The sequence below is a fragment of the Propithecus coquereli genome, unplaced genomic scaffold (genome assembly GCF_000956105.1).
Source record: "Propithecus coquereli isolate 6110/MARCELLA unplaced genomic scaffold, Pcoq_1.0 Scaffold1, whole genome shotgun sequence".
NCBI lineage: Eukaryota > Metazoa > Chordata > Mammalia > Primates > Indriidae > Propithecus > Propithecus coquereli.
Genome location: NW_012133857.1, coordinates 13950087 through 13967100, shown reverse-complemented (window position 1 = coordinate 13967100; position 17014 = coordinate 13950087). Strand labels below are relative to the sequence as shown.

General features: G+C 37.5%; 1 protein-coding gene across 1 annotated transcript in view; it reads right to left on the bottom strand.

Moving 5' to 3' along the window:
* Nucleotides 1–17014, bottom strand: part of DOCK3 (dedicator of cytokinesis 3) — a 681302-nt gene that overhangs the window by 169721 nt on the left and 494567 nt on the right. Inside the window, exons 11-12 of the mRNA XM_012639462.1 lie at nt 15864–15924; nt 14465–14612 (exon numbers count right to left, since the gene is read on the bottom strand). Coding sequence (XP_012494916.1) covers nt 14465–14612; nt 15864–15924 — 209 coding nt within the window. The remainder of the gene's footprint in view (nt 1–14464; nt 14613–15863; nt 15925–17014) is intronic.

The following is a 17014-nucleotide window of genomic DNA, read 5'->3' as shown; positions in this document are numbered from 1 at the left end:
TGAGCCACCGCGCCTGGCCTAAATTTTTAACTTTTAATAGATTTAGGGGGTAAGAGTTGAATTCCATTACATGTATATATAGTGTAGTGATAGAGTCTGGGCTTGTAGTGTACCCATCACTCAGGTAGGGTATATTATACCCTGTAGGTAATTTTTCATCCTTCACTCATTCCCACCTGCCCCCCTGTGAGTCTCCAATGTCCATTATACCACTCTGTGTGCCACTGTGTAGCCATAGTTTAGCTCCCACCTATAAGTAAGACTGTGCTGCATTTATTTTTCTGTTCCTGAGTTATTTCACTTAGGATAATGCCCTCCAGTTTCATCCAAGTTGCTGTAAAAGAAATTATTACATTTTTTCTTCTTGATGAATATGACTCCATGGTAGGGTATGTGTGTGTATGTGTGTGTGTGTGTGTGTGTGTGTGTACACAGTTTGCAAATATTTTCTCCCATTCCATAGGCAATTTACTCTTTTGATTATTCCTTTGGCCATGCAGAAGTTTTTTTGTGTAATTAAGTCCAATATGTCTATTTGTTTTTTTGTGACAAGGTCTCACTCTGTTGCTTGGGCTAGAGTGTAGTGGCATCATCACAGCTCACTGTAACCTCAAACTCCTGGACTCAAGTAGTCCTCCTGCCTCAACCTCTGGAGTAGCTGGGACTACAGGCACTTACAAACATGCCCAGCTAATTTTTCTATTTTTAGAGTCTTGCTATGTTGCTCAGGCTGATCTTGAACTCCTGGCCTTAAGTGATCCTCCTGTCTTGGCCTCCCAAAGTGTTAGGATTACAAGTGTGAGCCACCACTTGTATGTCTAGTCTGTCTATATTTGTTTATATTGCATTTGCTTTGGGGGTCTCAGTCATAAATTCATTGCCTAGGCCAATGTCCAGAAGAGTTTTTCCTAGGTTTTCTTCTAGGATTTTTATTGTTTCAGGTTTTTCATTTAAGTTTTTTTTGGGGGGGCGGACAGGGTCTCACTCTGTCACCTGGGCTAGAGTGCTGTGGCATCATCATAGCTCACTGCAACCTCAAACTCCCGGGCTCAAACAATCCTCCTGCCTCAGCCCCCTGAGTAGCTGGGACTACAGGAATGCGGCACTGTGCCTGGCTAATTTTTCTATTTTTTTAGTAAAGATTGGGTCTTGCTCTTGCTCAGGCTGGTCTTGAACTCCTGGCCTCAAGTGATCCTCCTCTCTTGGCTTCCCACAGTGCTAGGATTACAGGTCTGAGCCACCACGCCTGGCCTATACTTAAGTCTTTATTTCATCTCAAGTTAATTTTTGGACAAGGTGACAAATAGGGATCCAGTTATCCTAGCACCACTTATTGAAAAGGGTGTTTCCCCACGTACGCTTTTGTTGACTCTGTCAAACATCACAGGTTCTAAGTATGTGACTTTATTTCTGCATCCTCTATTCTGTTCCAATGATCTATATGTCCATTTTTATACCAGTATTATGCTGTTTTGGTTACTTCAATCTTGTAGCATAATTTAAAGTCAGGCAATGTAATGCCTCCAGTTATGCTCTTTTTACTTAGGACTGCTTTGGCTATTTGGGCTCTTTTTTGGTTCCGTATGAATTTTAGAATTCTTTTTTCTAATTCTGTGAATAACAATGCTGGTATTTTGAAAGAAATTGCATTGAATTCCTAGATTGCTTTGGGTGGTATGGTCATTTTAATAATATTGATTCTTCCGTTGCATGAGTATGGGATGTTTTTTCATTTGTTTCTGTCATCTACAATTTCTTGCATCATGATTTTTAGTTCTCCTTGTAGAGATCTTTTACCTTCTCGGTTAAATTTGTTCCAAGGTTTTTTTTTTGTTTTTTTTTTTTGCAGCTATAATAAATGGGATTAAGTTCTTGATTTGGCTCTCAGCTTGATTGTTGTTGGTGTATAGAAATACTGATTTTTGTACGTTGATTTTATAACCTGGGACTTTGCTGGGTTTATTTATCAAATCTAGGAGGCATTTGGAAGATTCCTTATTGTTCTCTAGGTACAAGATCATATCATCAGTAAATAGGGATAATATGACATCCTCTTTTCCAATTTGGATACTCTTTCTTTCTTTCTCTTGCCTGATTGTTTTTTCCAGGACTTCTAGTACTATGATGAAAAGAAGTGGTGAAAGAGGGCATCCTTGTCTTGTTCAAGTTCTCAGGGGGATTCTATCAACTTTTCTCCTTTCAGTATAAAGTTGGTTGTGGGTTTGTCAAATATGGCTTTTATTATTTTGAGCTATGTTCCTTCTGTGCTGCATTTTTTGAGGGTTTTAACCATGGAGAGGAGCTGGATTTTTATGAAATGTGTTCCTGCATCTATTGAGATGATCATATGGTTTTGGTTTTAATTATTTTATGTGGTGAATCACATTTATTTACTTGCATATGTTGAACCATCCTTGCATCCCTGGGATGAATTCCACTTGATCATGGTGAATCATCCTTTTGATGTGCTGTTGGATTCAGTTTGCCAGTATTTTGTTGAGGATTTTTGCATCTATATTCATCAGAGATATTTGTCCATAGCTTTCTGTTTTTTGTTGCATCCTTTCCCAGCTTTGGTATTAGGGAGATAATGACTTCGTGGAATGAGTTAGGAAGGAGTCCCTCCTTCTCCATCTTTTGGAAGTTTAGGATTGGCACCAGTCCCTTTTTGTATGTCTGGTAGCATTTGGCTGTGAATCCATGTGGTCCTGAGCTTATTTTTGGGGGGAGATTTTTTATTAATGATTCAATCTTGCTACCCATTATTAGTTGGTTCAGGAGTTCTACTTCTTCCTGTTTCAATCTTGGGAGGGTGTATGCTTCAGGAATTCATCCATTTCCTCTAGGTTTTCTAATTTGCGAGTGTACAGTTGCTCACAATAGTCTTTGTTGATCTTTTGTATTTTTGTGGTATCAGTTGTCTCCTTTTTCATATTTGATTATGTTTATTTGGATCTTCCCTCTTCTTGGTTAATCTAGCTAGTGGTTTATCAATTTTGTTTATCTTTTTGAATAACTTTTGCTGATCCTTTCTTTGTATTGTTTTAATTTTTTGGTCTCTATTTCATTTAGTTCTCCTTTGATCTTTGTTATTTATTTTTTTTGGCTAACTCTCCATTGGGTTTGTTCTTGTTTTTCTATTAAATAGCTCCTTGAGGTGGGATGTTAGGTTGTTAATTTGTGATATTTCATTTTTGTTTTTTTTTAATATAGGCATTTAAATGGCATAAACTTCCTTCTTAGCACTGCTTTTACTGTATTACAGAGGTTTTGGTACATTGTGTTTTCATTTTTATTTTTTCAAAAAACTTGTTAATTTCCACCTTTATGTTTTCATTGACATAAAGATATTGTTCAGTAGCATGTTATTTAATTTCCACATTTTTGTATAGTTTCTAAAGTTCCTCCTTATATTTATTTCTAGCTTTATTTCATTGTGGTCTGAGAAGATACTTGGTATGATTTCAATTTTTTAAACTTTGTTAAGACTTGTTCTGTGGCTTAAAATATGATCTATCTTGGAGAATGTTCCATGTGCTGATGAATAGAATGTATATTCTGTAGCTGTTGGGTAAAATTTTCTGTCAATGTCTGTTAAATTGGTCTAAAGTTCAATTTAAGTCCAGTGTTTCTTGATTTTCAGTTTTGATGATTTGTCTAGTGCTGAGGTACTGAAGTCATCCACTATTATTATGCTGCTGTTTCTTTCTTTCTTTAGGTCTACCAATATCTGTTTTGTGACTGAGTGCTCCTATGTTGGGTGTATATTTAGGATCATTATATTCTCCACCTGAATTGATCTCTTTATCATGATATAATGGCTTTTTTTAAAAAAAAAACTTTTTGATTTAAAGTCTGTTTTATCAGATATAAGTATAGGTACTACCGCTTGCTTTTGGTTTCTATTTACATAGAATATCTTCTTCCACTCTTTTACTTTCAGTCTGTATGCCTTTGAGTAAGATGAGTTTATTGTAAGCAGCATATAGTTGAATCATATTTTTTTAAATCCATTCTGTCAATCTATGCCTTTTCAGATGTCTCAAAGGCTTTCTTCATTCTTTTAAATTCTTTTTCTCTAATTTTTGTCTGAGTGGATTATTTCAAAATACCTCTCTTCAAGTTTTGAGGTTCTTTTTTCTGCTTTGTCTAGTCTATTCTTGAAGCTTTTGAATATGCTTTTGTATTTCCTTCAATGAAATTCTCAGCTCCAGAATTTCTGGGTTTTTTAAAAAGTGATATCTATCTCCTCAGTAAATTTCTCATTCAAATTCTAAATTGATTTTCTGATTTCTTTGTATTGACTTTCAGATTTCTCTTCCATCTCATTGAACTTCTTTGGAATCAATATTTGGAATTCTCTATTTGGTATTATGGGGAATTCTTTTTGATTGGGATCTGTCGCTGGACAACTGTTGAGGTCCTTTGATGTTGTCATATTTCTTTGTTTTTTCATGTTTCCTATGTCTTCACATTGACATCTGCACAGCTGATATAGCAGTCATTTGTTCAAGCTTTTTGAAATTGCTTTTGAAGGGGAGAGTTTTTCCTGATGGTGTATATATTAATATGTTGTTGGTTGAGTTGGATGCTTTGGCTTTGATTTTGGGTGCCTGCAATAGTGGGATCTTTATATGATTTCTTATGCAGTACACAGAGTCAGTGGTATTTGGGATTTCCTTAATGGCTTAGGGAACAGTTATTAGTTGCCACTGTGGTTAAGTTTTGGTGGGGACTCAAATGGCAGCTGTACCAGTCTTTGGGCCCTAGTGGTGGAAGCACTGGGTTGAGTATGCCTGATTTTTGGGCCCCAGAGCAGCTTACACTGGTGGTGGTCTTAGTGTGTTCTGGGGAGGCCAATTCTTGGGCCTTTAGGTAGCTTTCCCAAAATCTAGTAGTTGGATCAGAGGCCTGGGTGTGGTGGCAGGATCTCAAGGCCCCTGAGAAGCTGGTGTGATGTGGTAGGTAGCAGAAATGGTGGTGGAGCCACCCACTAGGACCCAAGTAGTCTGTATAGGTGTTACTGGTAGCTGCAATGGATTGGGCAGGCTAGTCCCTAGTCCCATAGGTGCCTGTAACAGGGCAGTGGTTATTGTCCTAAGTGTGCTTAGGAGAGCTTGGTCTCCCCTGTCCCTTCCTGGCCAGGTGATGACTATACTCACATCACCTTCAAGTCAGCCTGAGGGTGTGGTTTGGCCCAGTGTTAAACTCTCAAAATGGTGCCAGGTGTGAGCTTGCAATAAAATAGGGCAGGACCCCTTTCAGGCAAGCTTCATGGACAAAAACCTGTGGGGATTTTTGTTTGCTCATGTCTCAGTCTCACAGGAGCCAGTAGCAGGGTGGTAGGAATTGTTCTAGGTGTGTTAAGAAAGTTTGGGACTCCCTGTTCCTCCTCAGCTGGGTGGGGCTGCAGCTGTGTCATCAGCCTGACTCAGCCTGAGGGCAGGGCGTTGCCCAGCTTTAAAGTCCCCAAATAGTGTATTGGACCTGTGACCAAAGAGGGTGAGACCCTTTCCAGGCAGACAGCATGGGCAAGATGCTGCGGGGAGTGCCATCTGCTTGCATCTTGGTCTCACAACAGCCTGTAGCAGGGCATTGGGAACTGTCCTAGGTATATGTAGGAGAGCTTAGGCTCCCCTTTCCCTCCTCAGCTAGGTGGCAGCTGCAGCTGTGTCCAGAAGAGCTATTATTAAATAGTCAAAAAATAACAGATATTAGCGAGGTATAAGAGAAAAGGGAACGCTTATAAAACTGTTGGTGGGAATGCAAATTAGTGCAACCTCTATGGGAAACAGTATGAAGATTTCTCAAAGAATTAAAAAAAGAACTACCATTTGATCCAGCAATCCCACTCGGTATTTACCTAAAGGACAAGAAATCATTGTATCAAAATGATATCTGTTCCTGTATGTTTACTGCAGCATTATTCATGATACTTAATAGCAAAGATATGGAATCAACCTAAGAGTCCATCACCAGATGATTGGATAAAGAAAAAGAGAATTAAATTATGAAACCACAATTCTGTAAGTACAAACATATTTCATCTTAAGCAACATGAATATATTAAAATCTGGACTTCTACATAATCTTGCGAGGCAAGTGACCATTACTTCCATTTTATAGATTAGAAATGGAGGCTCAGATAATTTAATAAGCTCAAGATCACAAAAGATAAAGCAGGATAAATCATCTGTTTTATGAAATAATTCATAATGGAATCTCTTTATATAATATGTAGCCTCAGCATTAAAAGCATGGAAACAGTTTGTGAAATACCAATTTATATCCTCCTTACAGGAGTACATTTGCAATATGAGGAAAACTTCACATGTACATATTTCCTGCAATTCCCTTCCTTAAACTATTAAAGAGAGAGAAGGAGCATAAATAAGAGGAAAAGCATAAACACACGAAGAGGAAAGAATGATACATCAGGGATCAAAACTAAGAATAGATGAAATGATGGAATCTAACCAGCTAAGCCACCATATTCTCAACGCTAAATACCCCCAAGCTTTGGATTTGTTTCTTTTGAAACGGTCACAGTAAAATGGTAAGACACCATTTAATAGACCTTTGTAACCAGATTGTATATATTATAGTAGGCAAACAATTTACAAAGGAAATGGTGTACTATAAATATTATCATGTGGTTTATAAGATCTACAATGTCCTCAGCAGGGGATTTGAACTTCTTTCTCTAAAATGATACCTGTAAATTTTAGAAAATACTTTTTTCCTTGATAAAAATATATGAAAATAAAAATGTTTATATTTCCACAAAGCAAGTTTATTTTCCTCAAGTATTTAATTTTATACTAGAGAACAATGCTTAATCAATACTTTCTTAATCAATACTCAAATGAAGAAATGAACTAATTTAATTCATTTTACTTCAAGTATACAAAAGGCCATGCAGGAAGTGGCAGATGGAGAAAGGCTGGGAATTAGGGTTCAGGCCTAAAAGGAGGCAACTGGACTTAAATTAGACAGATGTAAATGAGGGGTCCAGATGCATGCATTTGTCTTTTTGTGAGCCATAATTAGTACAAAAAGTGCACTCTGGGAGGAAATAGCAATGGGCTGTTTGCTGATCAAGTTCTCACTGTTAAGGCACTTTAGATCATTTGGCAGAAGTTAAAGGTATGAGTTAGAGAGCTGGAACAACAATTCTGATTCTGTCTATAAAATCTTTCTTGGAATTGACTAAACAATCAGGTACTTTATTCCTTAAAAATTTTAGAGAGTATCTGTTAGCAGAAGAAACATTATCACAATCTTCATTATAAATTAACATAACACCCAGGATGGTAAAGATCAAAAGGTCTCACTCCACCATCTGGAGAAAGCTTCGCTTCTCAGTTTGGTTTGAAAACCAAATACATTGTAATCATCAATGAAAAAAAAACTTCAAGGCAAAAAATGAAGGTTTCAAAGATTATTCACTCCTCTAAGTACTTCTTTCTCCATTAGCAAGAAAACAAGAGGCAGCCAGAGGCAAAGAAAGAACAGTGGCTTCTTGTGGAGAACCTGACTCTGGCAGAAGGTCCTTTCTCGAGAACAAGGAGTTAATACATCAAACAGCACCTCCAAGATGTACACTCCCAGAGGGTAAGTACAATACTTCAGAGTAATAGCAGCAGCTGGCCCTGCCTGACAGGCCAGGTACTATCCCAAGGGCTTCATATATATTGATTCATTTGATCTTCACTGTAACACAACAAGATAGATGTTAACGTTATTCCATTTGTAAAGATGACAAAACTGAGAGACAGAGAAGTCACAAACCTTGCCCAAGGTCATATAACCTACATATGGTAGAGCCAAGAGTTCAACCCAGGCAGTGTACCTTAGGAATCTGACTTCAACTGTACTAGCTCTAGCTCTACTAGAAAGGCACCTACCTCTCTGTGACTAAGTAAAAGCAAACCTACCCTTATCCCAGAACAGGGAGTTGAAAACCAGACTTTGCTTTGTATATTCTTATAAAATTAATTTTTAATAATATGAAATAGATATAAAAGATAATTTATATATTATTTAAGAAGTGTGGTCTTCAGACCAGCTGAAGTGGCATCAACAGGGTACTGTTGATGTTAGAAATGGAAATTCTTGGTGCCACCCCAATTTAACTCTATTAGATACTCTGGGGGAGATGTTCAGCAATGTGTTTTAACAAGTCCTCCACTGGTATAAAAAATACTGATACAATGAACACTTGTGTACTCACTACTCATTTTTAGAAAAAGAACATTCTGTCATCTCTGATGTTCCTCCTCAAACTCATACCCCTACCTCTCTTCTAAGACCTAACCACTAACCTAAATTTTGTGGTTATCATTTCCTTGTTTTCCTTCATAACTTTCTCATGTTTTTTAATCTATAATGAATATACTATTTATATGCTATTAAACAGGTTGTTATGCTTTTCTGAATAAGGTTCTTATGGTAGCTAAATAGTAACAGATATAGGAAAAAAATTGCCATTTTATTCATGAAAAATTTAAACTATTTCTTATAACTTATACATGTTAACACAGACAATTAAAATACAAATGGCATGTACATGTATACTCCTGTAATTTTATTGCTTTATCAAAAATACTTATTTTTATTCTTTCTTTTTCCAAGTGGAAGGGATTCTATAAGTAACACTGAGGGCCTCTCTGCCCTTTCACTCACTTTTCCTGGGAGAAGAACTGATTTCTCTGGCCAGTGCATCTAACAGATGTTCAGACCTGGGCATGAACATCTCAGTTCTGCTCCTTCTCTCTTTTGGGACCAACCTGCTTGCAGAGAGCACACAATCTCTGCACAACCAAGCTCCACATAATGGTGACTTTAAATGTCTTTCTAATTCAGGGTTCATGTTAATCACAAGTTGTAATGGGTTGAATGGTGGCCGCCACAAAACTATGTCCATATCCTAATCTCCAGAACCTGGGAATGTTATCTTATTTGGAAAAAGGGTCTTTGCAATTGTAATTAAGGATTTTGAGGTGAATCCAGTGACAAATATTCTTATAAGAGAAAGGCAGACGGAAATTTGAGACAAAGTGAAGAGCAGAAGACACAGACAGAAGAGAAGACAACGTGAAGCAGCAGCAGGGACTGGAGTGATGTGGCCCTAAGTCAAGGCATGCTAACAGTCACCAAAAGCTGGAAGAGACAAACAATAGATTCTGCCTTACAGACTCCAGACAGAGTGAGGTCCTGCTGACATCTTGATTTCAGACTTCTGGCTCCAGAACAGTGAGAATGAATTTTTGTTGTTTTAAGCCACCAAATTCGTGATAATTTGCTACAGTAGCTGCAGGAAACTAATATGCAAATCCACCTGGCTCATGTATCTACACTAGGACCTCAAATTTAAGTTTTGTTGTTAACAAAGGTGGCACTTTCACCTACACTACTTACATATATACAAACACAATCTATGCTACTCTACATTGTGCATTTATTCTTATTTATATCTGCTTGACATCGCATCCTGATTTGTTTTGATCTCAGCTAGGGAGATCTACAATATCTGTTAGCCCCCTCAAATGCCAACAGACAGCACTTTATTCTTAGTTTACTAACTTGAAAGTGTTAAATAATTGAGAATTAAGGCTGGCCTTTGTCAAATACTTTTTTGATATCAAGATAACTGTATGGGTTTTCCCCCTTTGGATGACTGATATGATGCATTATATGCTAACTGCACTATGATCAGAGAGTGTGGCTTCTGCAATTTCTGTCTTATGGAAGTTACAGAAATTTTTTCTATGAATAATTTTTGTAAATGTTTCACAAGTAATGCAAAAGATATGTTCTGTTTGTTAGATAAAAAATTTTGTTTAGAGCTGGGAGAACCATACAGCCTGGTAAGCTGGAATGCTCCTTTTACATCTGTTGTCCTGGCATCAATACCAGTCCTTTTGAGTATCACAACATTCTAGTTTAAACAATAAATTATGCTTACCCTATTTATAGGTAGGAGAGCAAGGCGTTAAGATCATGGTCTCTTAACCAGGCTGCTTAGGCACATTCCTCACCACTCTATGCCTTGTTTCCTCACTGTAAATTTTTTTTTTTCTTTTTTTTTGAGACAGAGTCTCACTGTGTTGCCCAGGCTAGAGTGCCGTGGCATGATCCTTGCTCACAGCAACCTCAAACTCCTGGGCTCAAGCGATCCTCCTGCCTCAGCCTCCCGAGTAGCTGGGACTGCAGGCATGCGCCACCATGCCCGGCTATTTTTTCTATATATTTTTAGTTGTCCAATTAATTTCTTTCTATTTTTAGTAGAGACGGGGTCTCGCTCTTGCTCAGGCTGGTTTCGAACTCCTGAGCTCAAACAATCCGCCCGCCTCGGCCTCCCAGAGAGCTAGGATTACAGGCGTGAGTCACCGCGCCCGGCCCTCACTGTAAATTTTTCATGAACAAGAGATAATAACAGCTCATGGTGAGTACTCACTGATGCTATTATCATCTGTTACATCAAACTTTTTCAGATTCTCTCCTAAATCATCTCCATATTTATTTATTTTTGTCTTTTTATCTGTCAAGAAGCATGTGAAAATATCTTTACTGTACTTTCGTCTTCTCTTTATATTTCTCATAAATTGGCTATAATAACTTGGAGTCAATATTTTTACATGCTTTAACATCATCACAATTAGACCTTCACTATAAATTTCACAATATACTGGTATAAAATGACTCTTCTATCCCTTTGAAATAAAAAATGGGCTTTCTGGAATAGGAGAGAGATGGAAGCAGAGAAATTGCCAAGTACATGAGGCTTTGGCTCTGTTTTTTCTACCCAGCTAAGATGTTGAATTTGTTAAGGCTGGATTTGGTCAATGTTCCTTTAAACAGAAGTGCATGGACTGTTAGGAAAATTCCTTCAGTACAAGGGTGTAAACCCTGAATTTAATGGGTAGCGAACAGCAACTCTCTACTTCTGTGGTTCCCAACCCCCATGCTGTGGACCAGTACTGGTCCATGGCCTGTTAGGGAATGAGCGGTAGATGTTTGCTGCCCCTCCCATCCCCTGTGGAAATATTGTCTTACATGAAACTTAGGACTCATGGGGGCTGGAGGAGGGACAGCAGGAGGTGAGCAGCAAGCTAGTGAAGCTTCATTTGTATTTACAACCAGTCCCCATTGCTCCCATCACCACCTGAGCTCCGCCTCCATACCCCCAACAACCCCACCTCCCCAATCCCATCTGTGGAAAAAATCGTCTTCCATGAAACTGGCCCCTGGTGCCAAAGAGGTTGAGGACCACTGCTCTACTTTGCAGAGACCAAGCAATCATGGGCTGGTCCTGCAGGGATTCTGAGGCTGAAGGAATGAGTGCCATCACATGCCGTGTCTGTGCTGGCCTCTCTTCTTCCCATGAGATAATGTGTTTTTGGAGGATAAAATAAGAACTTACTTTAACCTTACAGTAGATGTATGTTCTCTTTCCATCAATCCATGATACTCCTGATATAACACACCCATTTTATACTTTTCACCTTATATTAATAATTATGCTTGCAGTATAATCACCAAATTGAAGTGTTGAATTTATTGTAAACATCACCTTAAAAGCAGCATAGTAAGTGGCTGTATCATGAGGTCTATAGGACAAATGAAAACACACATAAAAAAAACATTGTGTTAAACCATTAAGTAAATATGCAATTGTGCCTCGAGATGAATTTCTAGTATAAAGACATCATGAAGGATTCAAAGAGTTATGCATTAGAACCAACCCGATGGAAGTGAAAATAATGTTTGCCTTCGAAAACTGTGTTAGATGACTCAAAGTGGCTCTAGTGATGACAAAGACCTGATGGCATGGCTGCATATGAAGAATCTGAATAAATATTTTCATGAAATGTGAGTACGGAATAAGCAACATTTTCCAATTTTACATAATATGTGACTGAGTATATAATTTGTAATATATATTTTATATAATATGAAATATAACATATAATATAACCAAAAGTATAAATTTAATATTTGAAATATTTATCCATTTCATTAGGGTTGCCCTAAAAATGTTTATTTGAACTTTTTTCATTATAAAATTGTACAGCAGTCAATACATATCCACAGCCATCTTGTATTTGGTCACATACATTATTTATGGACACCACCTCCAATGTTTAGCTCCTGGCAGTCATTTTCTTTTGTGTCTTAGGTTCTAAGAACAGCATGCCCTGAACCTGCTTGTGACCCTTTGTCCCTCTGGCCAAGAAGAAAGATGAAATATCAGACTGAAATACACATAGTGGTTATTTATTTGTGAATTTTAAGGCTTCTGACTCATTAGGAAGTGACCTACTTTCCATGCTTCAGCTTCTTGTGAATTTCTTAAAAGGCTATGGTACTTTCCCATAAACTCATTATATTAAACAATACTATAAAACAGAGTAGTGGCTTTGGCAGAGACAGAGAGGAGTTTGAATCTTCTGGTTAAAGCTGATTCTGAATAATTAAAGAAATGGTAAGAATGTAAACAACCAATGAGATATTTTGCAACTCATTGAATAAAATTGCACAAGATGTTTTTATCTTTGCAAAATCCTGTCCTAGCAAAGGCTAAAGCACTATCGATAGCAATTAGTAAACCCTTTAAGCTTCCAATTCAATCTAACCAACAAACACATTGCCTGAAATTTATTGGAAAATATTGTTTCTTCTGGGGGCTGGATTCACTGTGCTGGTATGGATTTAAATTACTAATCCTAGAAGAATTCCATACTACACACAAAATCAATTTCACAAACACACATTTGAGAGTCTGTGTAAAAGTCTGTTAAGGTTTTCAAATGGAAAAATTATCATACATTTTAACTCTATCAGTCCTTCAAAAGAAATATTTAAAAAAACTATCTTCTCTAGAAGCATTTTTCTTTGGCTTTTTCAATATATTAGACACAGCTTGTAGGAGGAGCTGAGAAAAAAAGTGCACACAAATCCCACTTCTTGCAAAGTGACATGCTGGTACTGAAAGCTGGTGTTTTAGAAGCAATTAGGCCAATTAAGCCTGACAGCATGATTTCAGAAGGAATGTTGTGAAAGCTCCTATCAGCAATGAACGTTTGCACTAAAACACAGAAAAGCTGATACATGCACAGAGATACAATTTTGGAGTGCTATCCATAAAGCCCACGCCCTTGGAAGGGCAGTGGAGTAAGATAATAATGATGATTTTAGGTTTCTGTTTAGTTCTTTTCAAAAGGAGGAAGGCATATGAAGAAGCAGGTTCTACCATCCGTCAATGAAGGGATTTGGTAAATGGACAAAAGTCTGTAACTGACACACAAAAGGAGGAGAAAACCAGTGAATGTTTTCTTTATAAATTACATTCCAAAGGAAGATCATCATCCCATAAAGTATACAGCTCTGAACAGATCATAGTTGGAGGCAAAATTGGTAATAAGGAGATCTGGGTTTGTATTTTGAAATTAATGAAATGTGGTTTATTACATAAAGGCCCAAATTAAGAGTAATTGTGAATTAAGTTCATCTTATGCCCAAGTCAGACAGAACAGATAATGCAAAAAAAAATCTCTCCATACAATATTATGATGAAGATATTTAATATGGTGATTGACAGTAGTTGATTTAATTTGGAAAAAAAATATTGGATTAAAACTAAAAGGACAGATTTAAAAAAAATTCTCACAGTTAGAAATATGCTTGCTTTAGAAACTCACTAAATTCACCACTGATCATTTTTTTAGCACTATTATTTGTGTCTAAGTCTCTATCAGCAAAGACAGAATATGTGCCTGAATTCTGTGTTTCTTTTCATTATTCTGTTTTTTCTATTGCTTGCTTAACAAAAGTCAGGAGGAGATGGACTACTTCTATAAAGCAGATCACTTGGCTGAAGAACACTAAAAATAATGCCACGCCTGGTTGGATGTGACTTACAGATCTCTGGTGGCAGAAATGAAAAGCGAGATCTCTCAGAGAAACAGGCTTTTCTTTAAAGATAGGGCAACTTGACTTGTGATCATTCTTTTAAGCAATCTTCATCACCAGCCAGCTTAGTTACAATAACTGGTAGATAAGTACTGACACAGAAGACTCTTTTATAGCTGAAGATACATGAGAAATTATATTGTTAGCTTTTCCGCAAATATATAATAAAGTTGGTTAATTCTGGAGAGAAAAGGAAATGTGTACTATTAGACTTTCACTTGAGGATAGAAGGCTCCAAACTCAGCTGTTTGGACCCTTCAGCTGTTTGGAAACTTATTGAAAAAACATTGTCTGGGCCCCTCCCCAAACCTGAGATCAATCTCTGCATTTAAAAAAAAATTCCCAACTTCCCCCCCACCGCCAAAAAAAATCCCCTATCCTACAACATGGTGATTCTGTGTCCACAAGGTTTGAGAACTGCTGTTCTTGATGGCAGTGTTGGGATGTCTTATGCTGCAAATCATTAATATTCCTGATGTCCATTACTCACGTGTAAACTTTAAGAACAAAATCCTTTTCTTCCTTTAATTCTGTGAGTGATTGTAGGACATCCAAGATGCTTAGGACTGCACAGCCATATGGTCGCCTGTAGTGCAGATGAGCAGGGCCCTTCTTTGAGTCATTCAGGAGCATCCGGCCTTGGACACAGCAGAAAACACCAGTTAGACTGAGAACTTCACTCTCCTCTCTAACATCTTTTGACTGTCATCTAAGGATGGCAGAGCTACAGGCACCTAAGAGATCCTCTATATTGGAAGACTACAGGGCTGAATGGAGTCATACAAGCATATTTATGTGGCAGAATACCAAACAGGCCTCTGGCCAAGGCTCTTTCCCTGCACCACAATCAATCAATCATCCTTATCATCTACCTCTAAACCAACACCAATAGTCCATTTATTAATCACATGAGGATAAAAGAGTGGTTTCATCAATTTCTTAGAAAAAGCAATGTGCGAATAGATTTAAATATGTCATTCATATTAAGGATACAAAGTTCAGTATTTTAGCTGCCAGGTATAAACTATGTATGCACAGATAAGAAAGACACTGTTCTTCTTTCAACCAAATTCTGCTGCAGAAGGTGCTCCTGAACCACTGTGGAAATGAAAGCAGTATTGAGAAGTAGACGGGTGCTTACTTTTCCTGCTTACCAAAGCAGTGCCTACAGTGGCAAGAGGACTTGCAAATGCTGGAACCTCAACAAATGCCTTAAGTATAGCAAAGTAATTATCCACAGATAAATAATATTCTTTGACAAAAATGTATACAATATGGTAGAACCCAAACCTATGAAGGAAGATTTGGGTAAAAAAGTTATGTCATAAACTTGAAATAAATCTGGGTAAACCAACCACAGAACAGTAGAAAAAAAGAACTTTTTTTCATCTTTGGTGAGATAAAAGTGAGATTCCATCCATCTTCTGGAGTGACAACAACTCTAATTTTGTGAAAAATAGCACAGATACATAATTTTGGACTCAAACCACAAGAAAGGGCATTTACCACCTGTTAAGTTGGCACCCCTGGCAACTTGCTATAAGATCTCTGAACAAAAAGATAGGTACAGAGGCAGGACATTGTGCTAGAGAGAATGTAAATAAGCAGACCACTTGAAATAAAAAGTTTGCGTACAAAACCAAATGGGGAGCAGAAGGTTTCAAGTGACAAACCTGCCCACCTAAAAACAAAACAAAAAAGCATCCATTTATATCAAACCCAGTTATCACAGCAGCTGAGCTTAAGGTAGAGCTCCAACACAAGCTGGACTCCAGTCCTGAGACCTGAAATAACAGGTAACATCTGTGGAGGAAAAAAAGCTCATTCATAGGAGATACTTATCCCAAATTGGGCCAGTCTTAGTTATGAGAATAGATAAGGTGAAGTACCTATTCGGATCACGTGGGCAACTATATACAAATCTCTCTTCATATCTTTGCTGCTCAGATCCTAAGAAAAGAGAAAAAACAAGTAAATTTAGACAAGGAATACACAGAAAATAATTAAAATTTCATTTTGAACATCTAGTGGTTTGCTTTCAGTATATGTTATAGGTGGGGGAAGGGAGATTACAGCACACAGCAGTTTAGTGCTTACCAAGATTCCTGTAGTGAAAGTCTGGATACTTTATATGCCTTTGGAAGTGAATTTTATTGACAATACTTTTCCAGATCTCATTTTGACCACCTAACAAATCAAACATCTACAAAAGTTCTCACACAAATCTTCATGATATTGCCCTATCCCATGTTTATTCTAGAATCATGTAAAAACATTTTGTAACAAAAGGAGTAAATGCTCAGTGCAGAAAAATATGGGAAAACACCAAAAAGCTCATTAATGACTGAAATTCTAAAAGTTTATTCTCTAATTTTTTTCTTGTTTCAGAAAGGTTCTTGCTCTGTTGCCTGGGCTAGAGTACAATGGCATCATCATAGCTCACTGCAACCTCATACTCCTGGTCTCAAGTGATCATCCTGCCTCAGCCTTCCAAGTAGCTGGGACTACAGGCGCACGCCACCGTGCCTGGCTAATTTTTTTTATTTTTTTGTAGAGATGGGGTCTCACTGTGTTGCCTAGGCTGGTCTCAAACTCCTGGCCTATTCTCTAATTTAACATTGATTCATTGTCCACAAATGATTATTACATACTAGATACATTCCCTTTAAGACAGAGGTCCCCAACCTTTTTGGCACCAGGGACTTGTTTCATGGAAGACAATTTTTCCATGAACTGGGGGTGGGGGGAGGAACTAAGTTACATTCCAAAGGAAGATCTTCATCCCATAAAGTATACAACTCATATCAGAACAGAATTGAAGGCGAAATAGGTAATAAGGAGATTTGGGTTTATATTTTGTATTTAATCAAATGTGGTTGATTAAATTAATATAAAGGCCTATCTATCTTCCTGCAATATCTCTCGCACATTTGTATATGCAGGGATTGTTTATCATGAAAGTCAGCAGAATCCTCATTGTATTGGCCAGTCACATAAGTATAAAACAGCCCCTTCTTGGATAAAATTCTTCCTTCACAGG